At 44.9% G+C, this 17404-nt stretch overlaps 1 protein-coding gene across 1 annotated transcript in view; it reads left to right on the plus strand.

Moving 5' to 3' along the window:
• Window positions 1–17404, plus strand: part of CBL (Cbl proto-oncogene) — a 106899-nt gene that overhangs the window by 65670 nt on the left and 23825 nt on the right. Inside the window, exons 10-12 of the mRNA XM_079789400.1 lie at window positions 6940–7068; window positions 7456–7830; window positions 10129–10223. Coding sequence (XP_079645526.1) covers window positions 6940–7068; window positions 7456–7830; window positions 10129–10223 — 599 coding nt within the window. The remainder of the gene's footprint in view (window positions 1–6939; window positions 7069–7455; window positions 7831–10128; window positions 10224–17404) is intronic.

Here is a 17404-nt window from a genome sequence, read left to right on the forward strand (position 1 = left end):
TGATATTTCTCTCTGTCTCTCCCTCTGTCTTCTGCATTCTCTAAAAGTCAATGGAAACATATACTCAGGTAAGGATTAAAAAAAAAAAAAGAAAAAGAAAGATAGAAATGTCATATCCTATGAAAGACAAATCTTGAAAATGCCTAAAGAAACTTGTCATTTTTTCATGGTGAAGGGACTGGAGTCCGTGTTGATGAAAACACCTTGGCGGCTGCAGTGGCTGGCAGTGGCTGCGTCAGTGGGATGATGGGGCTGGCACCTTCCCCTGATCAGTCTAGTCGCCTCCCGCAGAGGGAGGCCAGACTGCGGCTTAGGCCTGCTCCCCAGGGGAACGGGCCTAAGCTGTCATTAGGACATCCCCTGAGGGCTCCCAGTCTGTGAGAGGGGGCAGGCTGGGCTGAGGTTACCCTCCCCCAGTGCACAAATTTCGTGCACCGGGCCCCTAGTAAGAATAACAATAGAAAATGATAGAAAACATTCATAACCTAGTGAAGGAAAAAGTCACACAAATCCAGGAAGCACAGGGAGTCCCAATGAAGATGAACACAAAGACACTCACACTAAGACACATTATAATTAAAATAACAAACGTTTAAGACAAATAGAAAATCTTAACGGCAGCAAGAGAGAGACAGTTGCCTACAATGGAACTCCCATAAGGCTGTCAGATTATTTCTCAACAGAAACTCTACAGGCCAGAAGGGACTGGCATGAAGTATTCAAAGTAATGAAAAGCAAGGGATCCAAGACTACTCTATCCAGCAAGGCTATCATTCAGAATTGAAGATGAAATAAAGAGCTTCCCAACAAAAAAGGCTAAAGGAGCTTATTACCACCCTACCAGCACTGAAAGAAATGCTAAAGGGACTATAGTAAAAAGAAGAAGAAATAGAGAGAAAGAGAGGAACATGGACATAAAGAATAAAGATGGCAATAAATAAGTACTATCACTAATAATTGTAAGTGTAAATGAATTAAATGCTCCAAAAGACATAGGGTAGCTGAATGGATAAGAAATCATGACCCATATACTGTGTATGCTGTCTACAAAAGACCCACCTCAGAACAGAAGACTCACACAGACTGAAAGTAAAGGGATGGAAAAAAATTTTCATGCAAATGGGAACGGAAAAAAAAAGTGGGGGGTAATATTACTCATATCTGACAAAATATACTTGAAAACAAAGGCCATAAGAAGAGATAGAGAAGGTCACTATATAATACTAAATGGATTGTTCCAATAAGAGGATATAACCCTGGAAACATATATGCACCCAATACAGGAGAATCTAACTATATTAAAAAACTCCTGGACGTCCTGGCCAGTTGCTCAGTGGTTAGAGTGTTGGCCTGTGGACTGAAGGATTGAGGGATCGATTCTCAGCCAAGGGCACATGCCTGAGTTGCAGGTTTGACTCCTGGCCCCTTTTGGGGTGTGAGCAACTAATTGATGTGTTTCTCTCTGTTTGATATTTCTCTCTTTGCCCCTCTTCTCCCTCCCTTCCATTTTCTCTAAAAAGAATCAATGGAGCCCAGTGGTTGAACATTGACCTATGACCCAGGAGGTCACAGTTCAAGTTCCGGACAGGATACATGCCTGGATTGTAGGCTTAATCCCCGTTAGGGGGCATGCAGGAGGTGTCCGATCAATGATTCTCTCTCATCATTGATGTTTCTATCTCCCTTCCTTTCTGAAATTAATAAAAATACACTTAAAAATAAAAAGTCAATGAAAAACATATCCTCAGGTGAGGACTAACCCTTTGCACTCGCTTGCTTTTTTCAATTCCTTTATTCTACTGCTAACCGTGTCAAGTCACACTCGACATCCGAGTGCAAAGGGTTAAAAAAGCAACAACACACTCCTGGAGGACCTGAAAGGAGAGATAATGATCAGCAGTGTACTTATAGTGGGGCTTTAACATCCACTGACATCAATGAATAGGTCTTCCAGACAAAAATCAACAAGGAAACAGTGACCTTAAAGCACACACTAGATTAGATGGATGTAATTGACATTTATTGAACATTATATCCCAAAACTGCAGAATATACATTCTTCTCAAGTGCACATGGAACATTCTCAAAGATAGACATGTTAGGACACAAAACAAGCATTTACAAATTCAGGAAGGTAGAAATCATATTAAGCATCTTCTTGGATTATAATAGTATGAAACTAGAAATCAACTACAGTAAAAAAAAAAAAACCTGAAAAACATTCAGACACCTGGGTGCTAGCTAAATAGCATGTTATTAAACAATGAATGGACTACCAATAAGATCAAAGAAGAAATATAAACTTCCTGGAAACAAATGAAAACAAACACAAAATCTTTAGGTCACAGTGAAAGTAGTCCTGTGAAGGAAGTTTACAGGTATACCTCAAGAAACAATAAACTCAAATAAATGATCCACTGCAACTAAAATAATTAGAAATAGAACAACAAGAAAAGCCTAGAGGAAGAGGAAATAAGGAAATAATAAAGATCAGAGAGGATATAAAAGACATACAGACTAAAAAATAAATACAAACAATCAAGGAAACCAAGAGCTGGTTCCTGGAAAAGATAAGCAAGATTGATGAACCATTAGCCAGACTCATCAAGAAAGAGAGGACCCAAATAAATAAAATGAGAAATGAAAGAGGTGAAGTAACAGCTGACACCATAAAAAATACAAGAGAATTATGAGAAAATACTATGAACATCTATATGCCAACAAACTGTACAACCTGGGCAAATGGTCAAATACCTAGAAACGCAACCTTCCAAAACTCAGTCAGCAGGAATCAGGAAACCTGCATGGGCTGTTAGCAACTAATGAAATAGAAGCAATAATTAAAGAAACTTCCAGAAAACAGAAGGTGAGTTTTACCAAACATTCAATTAAGAGCTAACACCTATCCTCCCCAAACTAGTACAAAAAAATCGAAGAGGAAGTAACACTTCCAAGCTTATTTTACGAGGTCAGCATTATCTAATTCCAAGGGCAGATAAAGACACTACAAAGAAAGAGAATTACAGGCCAATATCCCTGATGAACATAGATGCTAAAATCCTCAACAAAATATTAGCAAATTGGATCTAGCAATACATTGAAACGATCATATACCATGACAATGTGGGATTTATTCTGGGAATGCAAGGCTGGTACAATATCAGCAAATCAATAAATGTAATTCTTCACAAGCAAAATGAAAGATAAAAATCACAGGATCATACCAATAGATGCAGAAAAGGCATTCAACAAAGTCCAGTGCCCATTTTTGATAAAAACTCAGCAGAATGGGAATAGAGGGATCATACCTCAACATAATAAAGGCCCTATATAACAAACCTACAGCCAACATCATACTCAATGGGCAAAAACTAAACGCATTTCCCATAAGAACAGGAACAAGATAGGATGTCTGCTTTCACCACTCTTATTCAGCATATTACTGGAAGTCAGAGAGGAAGAGAAAAAATAAAAAGGCACCCAAATTGGAAAGGAGGAAGTAAAACTGTCATTATTGGCAGATTATATGGTACTAGAGGCCTGGTGCACGAATTTGTGCATGGGTGGAGCCCAGCCAGCCTGCCTTGATGGGGGCTGATCGGGGCCGGGCCAGTTGGGGGAAGCGGCCTGGGGAGGTTGGCCACCCTGCCCTGCCCCAAATCAGGATTGGGATGGGGGGGGGGGGGGGCGCTGATCGGGGGCAGGGCTGGCCAGGGGGAGGGGCCAAAGGTTGTTGGGGCCCGAATGGGCCAGTTGGCTACTGCAGTGTGTGTCATAGCGACGAGTCGTTCCAGTTGCTTGGCTTTTATATATATGGATTGTGCATAGAAAATCCGAAAGACACTGCCAAACAACTAATACATTTAATAAATGAATTTGGCAAAGTTGCAGGAAACAAAATTAACATCCAGAAATCAATGGCATTTTTATACACCAATAATGAACTCTTAGAAAGAGAAACTAAAAGAACAATCTCATTTACCATCTCAAGAGAAAAAAGAAAAAGATACTTAGGAATAAACTTAACCAAGGAGGTAAAATACCTGTACTCAGAAAACTATGGGAAATTGAAGATAGAAATAGAGGAAGATGCCCTAGCTGGTTTGGCTCAGTGGATAGAGCGTCAGCCTGCAGACTGAAGGGTCCTGGGTTCGATTCCAGTCAAGGGCACGTACCTTGGTTGCAGGCTCCAGGCCCTGGTCGGGGGCATGCAGGAGGCAACCAATCAATGTGTCTCTCTCACACTGGTGTTTCTCTCTGTCTTTCCCTCTCCCTTCTACTCTCTAAAAATCAATGGAAAAAACATCCTTGGGTGAGGATTATAAATAAATAAATCCTATCTAATAAAGAGGGAATATGCAAATTGACCATCATACTGTAACAAGATGGCTGCGCCCACAGTGGAGGCAGGGTTTCCATATCACAAGATGGCTGCGCCCATAGCAGAGCCGAGTTCCCGTAATGAGCCTTAATGAGCAATCAGCAGGGACCTGAGGCTGTGTGGCGCTGGGCTGGGGCAGGGGACCTGAGGCTGTGCGCCCCGCCTGGTGGGGCTTGACAGGGGACCTCAGGCTGTGCCCCCTGCCCAGCAGAGCTTGATGGGGGACCTCAGGGCACACCCCCCACCTGGCAGGGTTTGATGGGTGACCTCAGGCCGCGCCCCTTGACCCAGCGCCAGGCCAGGGGACCTGAGGCCATGCCCCCTGCCCGCGGGGCTTGATGGGGGTGGGGTCAGGTCTGGGTCTAGCCCAATGGGGCCAGCTGAGTCTGAGTCTTGCGTGATTTCGAGGAGCACGTGGGTGGGCGGGGACTTGACTCTGGTTCCCATGGTGCGCCCCAGACTCTGACAGGAGGAAGGTTTTCATATACATTTTACTAATTTTCTTTCATCTCTGATACTTCTATTATAGAGAAAGGGCAAATAGCAATATTAAAATATTTCCTCTAATTAATCCCCTTTTAATGTGCATGAATTTTGTACAAAAAGAAATAGAGGAAGATACTAACGAGTGGGAGTATATATCGTGTTCATGGCTTGGAAGAATTAACATCATTAAAATGTCCAAAGCAACCTATTGATTCAGTGTAATCCCATCGGCATATTTCACAGGTCTAGAGCAAATATTCCAAAAATGTATCGAACCAAAAAAGACTCCAAATAGCCTTAGCAATTTTGAGAAAGAAGAACAAAGTTGGAGGGATCGCAATACTGGATATCAAACTATACTACAAAGGCATTTTAATCAAAGCAGCCTGGTACTGGCACAAGAACATGCATATAGATCAATGGAACAAACAGAAAGCCCAGAAATCAACACTTGCTTTTATCCGGAATTAATATTTGACAAAGGCGGCAAGAGCACACACTGGAGTAAAGACAGCCTCTTCAATAAATGGTGCTGGGAAAATGGACAGCCCACCAACTCACACCACACACAAGAATAAACTCAAAGTGAACAAAAGATTAAATGTAAGCTGTGAAACCATAAAACATCTACAAGAAAATAGGCAGTAAATTGTCAGACATCTCACGGAGCAGAATTTTTACTGAAACATCTCCTAGGGCAAGAGAAACAAAAAAATAAACAGAGGGGACTGGACCGAACTAAAAAGCAGAAGAAACCAGCCTCAACATGCAAAGGGCGCCCGCTGGGTGGGAGGACGTACTCGCCAATGACGCGGCTCATAGGGGCTGGTTTCCAAAGTGTGTAAAGACTCACACAACTTAGCAAAAGGAAGACAGACTGTACAGTTAAAGCAATGGCACAGGACCTGGACAGACACTTTTCCAAAGAGGACAGGCCGACCTGGTGGGTGGTGCTCGGTGGTTGAGCCAGGAGGTCACGGTGCGATTCCTGGTCAGGCCACAGGCCCGGGTTTCAGGTTAGACCCCCAGGAGGGGCGTGCGGGAGGCAGCTGACTGATGATTCTCTCTTCATTGATGTTTCTCTCTCTCTCCCTCTCCCGTCCTCACTAAAGTCAATAAAAACATAGGCAGAGAGGGCCCTTCAAACGGGGAAACAATTTGAACAAAGCGAGAAAGTGGGAATTCCAGAATAAAAGGGGGAGAATGAGTTATGGACGGATGGTGTCTGAGTTGGTGAGTAGTTAAGGGTGGTAATGGTGAGCAAAGGATTTGCTGAGATAAAAAAGCCTGGAAGCCAGGAGCACCATGAGACGGCGGTTTAATGCACCAGGCGGGGCTGATAGGCACAAGGAAAAGGCTGCCATAGACTTGAGATCATTTTATGGGAAATTAACAGGACAGTGACGAGCCAGAAATCAGCGATGAAGGCGGGTTAACTTGACTAATGATTTCGCTTTCTGAACTGGGCGTTTAGCTTCTCAGTTGGCACTGTGAGGGGTGAAGGCAGGAGCAATGCTCACTCCGTTCACCGCACGCACCGCACCGGCAGCGCCGGACCGAAGTGCGGGCGGGCGGGCTGCCGCGGGTGAGCAGGGAGGTGGGAAGGGTGGGCACTACGGTTTCTTCTCATTTGGCTCCTCACTGTTTAGGGCACAAACCGACAGAAGGAACTAATCCCTGTAATTACTGAATTGAAGTAACTCACTTCTTCAGAAGGACCCATGCCTTTTAGTGATCTGATTGAGCCTTTTCCTCTTAGGAAGCTCTTTTTTCTACCGTAACAACCAACAGAATTTATATCTTTGATCTCCTGGGTTTTTCTACCCCTAAACATCATTGTCCAGGTGATTTCTTGAGAGGTTCATGTCCGCTCCCTTCTCTTCATGTGGGTTTCTGTGTTTAATATCATTATTTATCTGAACATGAAGAGGTGGAAGATGGTAACTTACAACAAAACCGGCCTGTGCGCACTGGCAGGGTGGTCGGCGTTCACCGGGGCTCGCTGTCCGCAGCTCGGGGAGGGGAGGAAGGTGCACTCGCCCAACAGAGTGACGGTGAGGTCTCCCCTGCAGGTGGAGCGGCCCCCCTCGCCGTTCTCCTTGGCGCCGCAGGCACCCCTGCCGCCCGTGCCACCCCGACTGGACCTGCTGCAGCAGCGCGCGTGCGCCCCCGCGGGGGCGGGCCTGGGAGCGGCGCCCAAGGTAACACCCTGCTCCGGTCCCCCTGCTGCTCTGGTCCCCGCTGCTCTGTCCCCCTGCTCTTCCCCACCCTGTTCTGGTCCCCCTGCTGCTCTGGTCCCCGCTGCTCCGGTCCCCCTGCTGCTCTGGTCCCCGCTGCTCCGGTCCCCCCTGCTCTGTCCCCCTGCTCTTCCCCACCCTGTTCTGGTCCCCCCTGCTGCTCCGGTCCCCCCTGCTCCGGTCCCCCCTGCTCCGGTCCCCCCTGCTCTGGTCCCCCCCCCCCTGCTCTGGTCCCCCCCCCTCTGGTCCCCGCTGCTCTGGTTCCCCCACCCCCCCTCTAGTCCCCCCCTCTGCCCCCCCCCCCCTCTGGTCCCCGCAGCGCCCCTGACTTGCTTCCCTCCTGCTCCACAGGCTGTGGCCGGTGCCCTGCATAAGGACAAGCCATTGCCAGCGCCCCCCACCCTCAGAGACCTGCCGCCGCCGCCCCCTCCCGACCGGCCGTACTCCGGGGGCGCTGAGGCCCGGCCGCAGAGACGCCCCTTGCCCTGTACCCCCGCCGACTCGTCATCCAGGGACAAGCTGCCGCCCGTGCCCTCCAGCCGCCTGGGCGAGTCCTGGCTGCCTCGGCCGATCCCCAGAGCGCCCGTCACCCCAAGCCCTGGGGAGCCCTGGACAGGGCGGGAACTGGCCAACCGGCACTCCCTGCCCTTTTCGCTGCCCTCCCACACGGAGCCCAGAGCAGAGGGGCCTCGGCCTGGGAGCGCCTTCAGTCTGGGCGCCTCCGTGGTGAGTCCTGGTTTTGAAACGACTTAGCCGCTCAGAAGTATCTGTGGCCTGGCCTGTGGCCCAGCATCAGCCCTGCACCAAAGGGTCGCGGGTTTGATTTCTGGTCAAGGTACATGCTTGGGTTGCAGGTTCGATCCCCAGCCCCAGTCGGGCACATGTGGGAGGCAACCAATTGATCTCTCTCTCTCTCTCTCTCTCTCTCTCTCTTTCTCTCCCCCCTTTCTCTCCCTTCCTCTCTTCTTCTAAAAATGGAAAATATATCCTTTGGTGAGGATTAATAAAAGAAAAAAGGAGAAATACTTGTGGGTGGCATTTAAGGTGTCAGTGTTTATGATAGGTTTTATATAGGATTCAAAGATAATATAGCCCCTACCCTGAAGAAATAGAAAGCAGTCTAAATAAAAACACAAGTTTTAGAGGAGAAATTATTTCCAGATAGAGCAGACGGTCAGGCTCTCCGGAAAGAGTGACTTCTGAGTTTGAAGGACTCTTTCCAAAGCGTGTCCGGCTCTGAGGAGGTCAGAGCGACAGTGACGGACACGCTTCAGTGCAGTACAGAATGAGTGGGCGGGTGAGCGAGCAGAAATGTTGTGCATCCAAGTATGGAAGTTGGCTAGAAAGGGCATTAGTGCTAGATTAGAGGGCCTTGGAGACCCCCTCCCACAAGGACTTGAATTTATTTGGTAGGAAATGGGGGCATTGAAAGTTTTAACTTAGTGGAGTGACATGGCCAAAATGCCAGTTTAAAGAGATCCCCGCCGCCCTGGCCAGCTTGGCTCGCTCGGTGGAGCATTGTCCCGCTCCCAGTTGGATGCCTGCTTGGGGCACGTATGGGAGGCAACTGATCGATGTCTCTCTCTCTCACAATCTTCCCCTCTCTCCCTCTGCCTTTTCCTTCCCTCCTCTCTAAAATAAATAAAAACATTTTTTAATTATAAAGAGATGACTCCAATAATTGTAGGTAGAATGGATTGATAAGAGAATAGATTGAAAAAAGACAGGTTAGGGGTCCATTCTGTAAGCATGAGATATAAAGGATTTGGAACTGAGGGTGGAAGAGATATATTCATTCTTTTGTTGGTTCATTTATGCACTCAACGTAAATTCTTGCCCTTATAAAGTCTATATTCTAGTGGGGGAAAGACAGAAAATAAAAAAGAGAAGTTAGTAAACATACAGGGTGTTGGACATGGATGAGTGCTGGAGAGAAGAATGGGGCAAAGGGGGATTGGGGCAGCTCAGCGAGGCCTGGAGCGTGGGGAGGAGCCTGCTGCTTCTGGGGAAAGAGTTCCAGGGGGAGGGAAAGCAGCGGGGCTTCGGAGAGCGTTTGAGGAATGACCTGGGGGGACATGGCTGGTGCTACGTGAGCAGGAAGGAGAAGAGCTGTCTGAGAAGGCGGGGCAGCCAGAGTAGGCAGAGCCTTGAGAGGGTGAGGAACAAAGACCCAGTAAGTTTGAAAGCAGTCAGTGGGTGGGGACAGGACAGGAAACCATATACACACGCTCACACGCACGCGCACACACACGCACACCCACACACTCACTCACACGCGTACGCGCGCACACACACTCACACGCGCACGCGCACTCACGCGTGCACACTCACGCACACTCACGCACACTCGCGTGCGTGCACACACACACATGCGCACACTCACGCGCACACACTCACACATGCGTGCACTCATGCACACTCACACATGCGTGCACACATGTGTGCGCGCACATTCGCACATGCACAAACGCACACACACTCATGCTCACACACGCATGCACGTGCGCGCCCTTGAGGTTTTGAACCTGGCTAGAGACAGGTTGAATTTGAGACGAGCTATTGAAGCAAGAATTGACCCGCAGGTAGTTAGAATCTAAGGGGGAAAATGTAAGTGAAAGGGGGAGGTTGAGAATGCTGTGGCCAGGAATGACTGCAAGGGCAGGGGTGCAGGTTTAAGTGGCGTTTCGGTGAGAGATTAGGATTGACTTTGTGGTGGCATCAATATAGAAAAATAGGCTTTTAAAGCTAGAAATGGTATTTGTGTAGACAGTTTTCACAAATATTTCTAGAATTAAGAAAAAATACATTATGTCCTTGGCTTGTTTTTTATCTCTATCTCCCTCACCTCCCTACATTCGAGCTTTTCAGAGCCTGGAACAGCTGTGCTTTGGTTAGATGTAATAACCCGGGAGTGGCGTGGAGTGAGGTCTGTGTCTGTTACTGTTCTTGTTATTGTCAATAGGTTAGTAAGAGGCGATGCTTAGCTGTATTAAGAAGGTCCTTTTTCAAAACTTTTCTTTCCAGAATATGAATAGCAGCCCATTAGCAGGTCCAGAGTGTGAGCACCCCAAAATCAAACCTTCCGCGTCGGCCAATGCCATTTATTCCCTGGCTGCCAGGTGAGTCTACAACGCTGCATTTCACCCCGGGGCACTGTCCTTCTAAAGGGTTCACCTACAGAAAAGTAAACTCGGAGGAAAGTAAAAATGGGTCTGCATTTGCACATAGAAAAATCGCCCTGCTTATGTTTGGACTATTTCCTCCCATTCTTTTCTGTGTAAATGTACAGAGATTAGTCCTGCTGGGTGAGGTTCATCAATTTTACTATATTTTTTCAAAGAAACAATTTTGGATTTTGTTGATTTAAAAAAAATTAATTTCTGAATTCTTATTTTTTATTTTAATTCTTAATTCTTGGGTACCTGCTATTTTTGTGGTAAAATACATGACATTAAATTTTTCATCTGACCTATTTATCAGTATACAGTTTAGTTTTATTAATTAAAACTTAACATTGTGCAATGATCACCATCTCCATAATTCTTTTTATTTTGTTTAACTCTATACCTATTAACAATAAATCCTCATTTCCCCTTCTGCCAGCCCCTGACAGCCACCCTTATACTTTTTGTCTTTGTGATTTTGATTACTCTAAATTCCTCACGTAAGTAGAATCATACAGTAGCTGGCCTTTTGTGACTGGCTTATTTCCCGCAGCAGAATGTCCTCCGGGTTCGTCTCATTGCAGCCCGTTGGAGAACATTCCCTTTTACAGGCTGAATGCTATACTAGTGCATGTCTGTGCGACATTTTGCTTATCCATTCATCAGTCAATGGACACTTGGGCCCTTCTTGTTTTAGCTATTGCAAATGACGCTGCTATGAATATGGGTGAGCAATTATCTCTTTAAGACCCTACTTTCAGTTATTTGGGTGTATACCCAGAAGTTGAATTGCTGGATCATATGGTAATTCTATTTATTTTTTTGAGGCACCTTCATACCGTTTTTCACAGCAGCTGTACTATTTTACATCCCAAACCATGGTGCACAAAGGTTCCAATTTCTCCAAATTTTTACCAACACTTGTTATTTTCTGTTTGTTTGTGGGTTTTTTTTAAATTTTTTTCTACTTATTTATTTTTAAAATATATTTTTATTGATTTCAGAGAGGAAGGGAGAGGGAGAGAGAGATAGAAATATCAATGATGAGAGGGAATCACTGATCGGCTGCCTCCTGCATGTCCCCCATTGGGGATCAAGCCTGCAACCCAGGCATGTGCCCTTAACCAGAATCGAACCTGGGACCCTTCAGTCCGCAGGCTGATGCTCTATCCACTGAGCCAAACCAGCCAGGGCTATTTTTATTTTTTTATATCAGCCATCCTAATGGGTGTGAGGTGGTATTCCCTGGTAATTTTGTTTTGCATTTCCCTGATGATTAATGATGATAGTAAGCATCTTTTCATGTGCTCATTGCTCATATATCTTCTTTAAAGAAATTTCTATTGAAGGCCATTGACCATTTTTAAATAAATCTTTATTGTTAAGGGTATTACAGACGTCCCTCCTTCTTTCCCTCATTGCCCCCCTCCACCTGGTTCCTGCCCCGCCCCATGCATTACCTATGATGAACACGCTATTGTCTGTGTCCATAGGTAATGCATATCTATAATAATAAAAATGTAATATGCTAATTAGGCTGGACAGCTGAATGAACTTCCGGACATCTTTCCGGATGAAGCCGCGGCTGCGAGGACCAAGCCCCTTGCACGAATTTCGTGTCGGGCCTCTGGTATGCATATAAAACCTTTGGTTAATCTCTTCCCACCTCTCCTTCTCTGTGACATTCAACAGTCTGCTCCATGTTTCCATACCTTTGATTCTATTCTATTCACCAGTTTATTTTGTACATTAGATTCCTTGTTCGTTTATTTTGATTTATAGATTCCATTGTTGATAGATATGTATTTATTGCCATTTTATTGTTAATATTTTTCATCTTTTTCTTCTTCTCCCTCTTCTTAAAGCATACCCTTCAAGTGGTGCTGAACTTCTTTAGCTTTATCTTGTCTCTGAAGCTCTTTATCTGCCCTTCAATTCTAAATGATAGCTTTGCTGGGTAGAGTAATCTTGGTGGTAGGTCCTTGCTATTCATCACTTTGAATATTTCTTGCCATTCCCATCTGGCCTGCAAAGTTTCTGTTCAGAAATCAGCTGACAGTCATATGGGTGATTCCTTGTAGGTAACTAACTGCTTTTCTCTTGCCGCTTTTAAGATTCTCTCTTTGTCTTTAACCCTTGGCATTTTAATTATGATGTGTCTTGGTGTGGTCCTCTTTAAATTCCTGTGGGACTCTCTGTGCTTCCTGGACTTGTAAGTCTATTTCTTTCACCAGTAGGGGACTTTTCTGTCATTATTTCTTCACCCCCATAATGCAAATGTTGTTATGCTTGAAGTTGTCCCAGAGGCTCTTTATACTATCTTCATATTTTTGTATTGTTTTTCTTTTTTCTTTGCTGCTTGGGTGTTTCTTGCTTCCTTATATTCCATATAATTGATTTGTTTCTCGGAATCCTCTCTTGTTGAATCCCTGTAAATTATTCTTTATTTCAGTAAGTATATTCAGACTTGTCCTTTTTCATGTCTTTGACATTCTCACTAAGATCCTTGAAAGCCTCACTAAATCCCTTGAAGTTCTCTTTGAGTCAACTGAAGCTCTCTTGAATAACCTTATAACCATGGTTTTGAACTCTGTATCCAGTAATTTGCTTGCTCCCATTTCTTTCATTTGTGACATGTTTCTTTGTCTCTGCATGTTGGCTGCTCCCCTGTGTTTGTTTCTATGTATTAGATAGAGCTGTTATATCTCCTGGAATTGATAGAGTGGCCTTGTGTAGTAGGTGTCCTATAGGGCCCAGTGGCTCAGTCTCCACACTCAACTGAGCTGGGCACTCTAGGTGTGCCCCTGTGTGGGCTGTGAACACAGTCTTATTGTAGTTGAGACTTGATTGCTGTTGGTGTCACTGGGAGGAATTGACCTCCAGGCTGTGAGGATTGGCAGGGACTACAGTGGGAGAGCTGCTGTGCAGGAGACACCCCTATGGATTAGGACTTACTTCAGTGGGGCTTTTGTGCTCACTGCATCTTCCCCTTGAGTGTGTCACTTGTGGATGTGTAATCTGCTATGGTCTGAAGCTGTCCACTGGGTGCACTGGCTCTGGGGCCTCCCGGGAGGTGTAAAGTCAGCCACTACCTGGGGCCACTGGGCAGGAGCTACAGAGAGATCTGCAGATGGCTGCTACTTGTATTGGGCTTGTGAAGTGCCTATGCGAGGTCAAGCTGTGAAGCAAGGCAGGCTGGTGCTAGTGCCGAGTCTTGGCCTTTTATTGATAGGTTTGAGGCATGCTGGCTCCAGCTGCTGCTTGTTTGAGAGATTTTACCAAAGTCTGAAGACTGAGTCAGGATAGTAAATTGATATGGAAAAGCCGCTGCAAACGACTTGGGTGGGGCGGGGTCTCAGAGAATCACCAGGGCAGAGCGAACAGTGTCAGCCAGGCTGATGGAAACTCAGATATGTCTGTCAGTCAGCTCTGCAACAGGGGAGGTCCCAACACAGGAACAGTGATCCCTGCGAGGACTCCTTATCTGGGAGAAATCTGCTGCTAAGTTCCCGCGACAGTGCCAGACAATCCAGTTCCTTCCTATATGTCCCTGGGTCCTCCAAAGCCACCTGGCACTGTATCTTAGAGGGATCATGTCTGAGTAAGTTTGTGTGCTGGCCCTTTAAGCGAAACTGCCTGGGTCTCCAGCAGCCTCCTTGTCACTCAGCCACAATCCCCACTGGTTTTTACAACCCATAGTTATGGGAATGTCTCTTCCCAGCTCTGGAACCCTGGGCTGGGGGTTTGGTGTCGGGCTGGGACCCATTGCTCCTCGTGGGAGGCCTCTGCAGCTGAGATACCCCTCCCGATTAAAAAAAGGGGCACACAGAGAGGATTAAAAATAGCGGCAGAGTAAGTGGATACTGCATGAACATGATCCCAGGAACAAACTGAAATTACAACTAAAATACAGAAAAACTTTCTGAATAATGAATGGAAAACTCACAGGAGAGAACCCTAATACCTGAGGACCGAAACTGGAGATTGCACAGAGACCAGTAGGAGAGGCAGAGGCACAAAAGGGCTGGCCGGGTGCTGCAGACAGCAACTGAAGTTCTGTAGAGATACCTCAACTGTGGGGGGTTGCACCTGAGAACTCTGGGATCTAATCCCCAAGCTGGGCTCCCCAGCAGAGAGCACCAAATCTGAGGAGGGTACCCACATAACATCTGGCTGTGAAAAGCAGTGGGGTGCTGTCTGCCAGGAAGCCCTCTTAAAGGGCCAATGCACAAAATTCCCTGTGTAGCCACCCACCTTGTGCTCCGGCAGAAGGAGGGCACAGTGGACTGGAGCTGTGTGAGCAGAAACCAGGACTGGGGACTCGGGGGGATAGAGCTCAGAAGGCAGTCACCCCCAGTTTCCTGGGCTGAGTCATTCCCTCACACAGCGGAGGACAAACAGTTGACTCACCCTATTGGAAAACACCTTGTCCTCAGTCACTGAAGAGACCAAAAATAACAATTAGCCTCCAGGCAGAAGCCACTGCCCCACTCTGTTGAAAAAACTCTCACCACACCTGAGGACAATAGCCTGGGGGCAATTCAAGTTGGAATCCTATCAATCTATAGGCCAGCAGGCTCTGCAGGCTTTGAGTCTTTGCCTGATCTAATTAGTCAGAAACAGCATTTGACACTGTCCTGCACTGGAGCTTGAGAGGCATAGCAGATCTACCTAATACATAGTCACAAACCCAAACAGACAGCCAAAATGAGGAGACAAAGAAACAACCCCAAATGGAAGAACTAGAGAATTCTCCAGAAGAAGAGATAAATGAAGCAGAGGTAAAAATTTATTTGAAACAGAGTTCAGAGTAATGATGGTGAAGATGAAGATGCTCAACAGCATGAAAAAAGATATAGTAACTATGAAAAAAGAACAGTCTGAGATAAAGTATGACACAGCAAAAATAAAGAACACATTGGAAGGAATACACAGCTGATTAGGGGAAGCCGAGGATCGAATCAGTGAATTGGAAGGCAGGGCTGAAAAAAAATCACTCAATCAGAGAACCAAAAAGAAAAAAACAATTAAAAAACAGGAGGACAATTTAAGGAAGCTGTGAGACAATGTGAAACGTAACAATATTCACATAGGAGGTGTGCCAGAAGAGGCCAAAAGATAGGGTTAGAGAACATGTTTGAATAAATAATGGCAGAAAACATCCCTAACCTGGTAAAGGAAAAATTCACACAAGTTCAGGAGGCACAGAAACCCCAAGCAAGAAGAACCCAAACAGGCCCACCCCAGACACATCTTAATTAAAATGCCAAAAATTAAAGACAGAGAGAATCTTAAAGGCAGCAAGAGAAAAGCAAACTGTTACTACAAAGGAGCTCCCATAAGGCTGACACCTGATTACTCATCAGAAACTCCACAGGCCAGAAGGGAATGGCATGAAGTACTCAATGCCACTCTCAAGGTAATGGAGAGCAAGGATCTGAAACCGAGATTACTATATCCAGCAAGGCTATCATTCAAAATAGATGGTGAAATAAAGAGCTTCCCAGACAAAAAGAAGCTAAAAGAGTATATCATCTCCAAGCCAGCATTACAAGAAATGCTAAAGGGATTGCTGTAATGAGAAGAAGAAACAAAGAGAGAAACCTCAGCATACAGAATTAAAATGGCAATAAATAAATACCTGTCAATAATAACCCTAAATGTAAATGGGTTAAATGCTCCAATCAAAAGGTGTAAGGTAGCTGAATGGATACAAAAACATGACCCAACTATATGCTGGCTATAAGAGACCCACCTCAACAAAAGACACACACAGGATGAGAGTGAAGGGATGGGAAAAAAAATTGTCCATGTAAATGGAAAAGGAAAAAAAGCTGGAATGGCAATACTCATATCCAATAAAATAGACTTTAAAATGAAGGCCATCACAAGAGACAACAAAGGTCACTACATAACACTAAAGGGATCGATCCAACAAGAGGATATAACCCTCGTGAACATATATGCGCCCAATATAGGAGCACCTAAATATATAAAAAAACCTTCTGGAGGACTTTAACGGAGAGATCGACAACAATACAGTCATAGTAGGGGACTTTAACCCTTTGCACTTGCTTGCTTTTTTCTCGATTCCTTTATTCTACTCGGGATTTAATTTTTTAAATACCCCGGATTTTACAAAGCGCAGCAGTAGAATAAAAAACTGGAGTTTCTTTTCATACAAACTTATTTATTTGGATTTTTTTATATTTCAAATTATTGATACATTCAAAGAGTATAAAAAGAGCTGCTACCGATGCTAACCATGTCGAGTCACACTCAACATCCGAGTGCAAAAGGTTAACACCCCGCTGACTTCACTGGATAGATCTTCCAGACAAAAACTTAAGGAAACAGTGACTCTAAAGGACACACTGGATCAGATGGATTTAATGGACATTTATAGAACATTTTTCCCCAATGCAGCAGAATATATATTCTTCTCAAGTGCACATGGATCATTCACAAAAATAGACCACATGTTAAGACACAAAGCAAGTCTCTACAAGTTTAAGAAAATTGAAATCATATCAAGCATCTTCTCAGATCACCGTGGAATGAAATTAGAAATCAACTACAGTAAAAACACTCAAAAACATTCAAACACATGGAGGCTAGATAGCCTGTTATTAAACATTGAATGGGTTAACAAAGAGATCAATCAATCAATCAATCAATCAATAAATAAATAAATAAATAAACTTCCTGGAAACAAATGAAAATGAACACCCAGCAACCCAAAATCTCTGGGACACAGCAAAAGCAGTCCTGAGAGGGAAGTTCATAGCACTACAGGCCTACCTCAAAGAACAAGAAAAATCAGCAATAAACTATTTAACCCTGCAACTTAAAGAACTAGAAAGAGAATAACAAGAAAAGCCCAGAATAAGTAGAAGGAAGGAAATAATCAAGATTAGAGCAGAAATAAGTAACATAGAGACTTAAAAAAAAATCAATGAAACCAAGAGCTAGTCTTTGAAAGGATAAATAAAATTTATAAACTATTAGCCAGATTCATCAAGAAAGAGAGGACCCAAATATATAGATATTTAAAAAAAGAAGAAGGAAAAAAAAGGGCACACAACCCATTTTACGCCTCTGCCCCTCCTACCAGTCTCAATGTTCTTTCTTCTTCT

Source organism: Cnephaeus nilssonii (assembly GCF_951640355.1).
Source record: "Cnephaeus nilssonii genome assembly, chromosome: 13".
Classification (NCBI taxonomy): Eukaryota; Metazoa; Chordata; class Mammalia; order Chiroptera; family Vespertilionidae; genus Cnephaeus; species Cnephaeus nilssonii.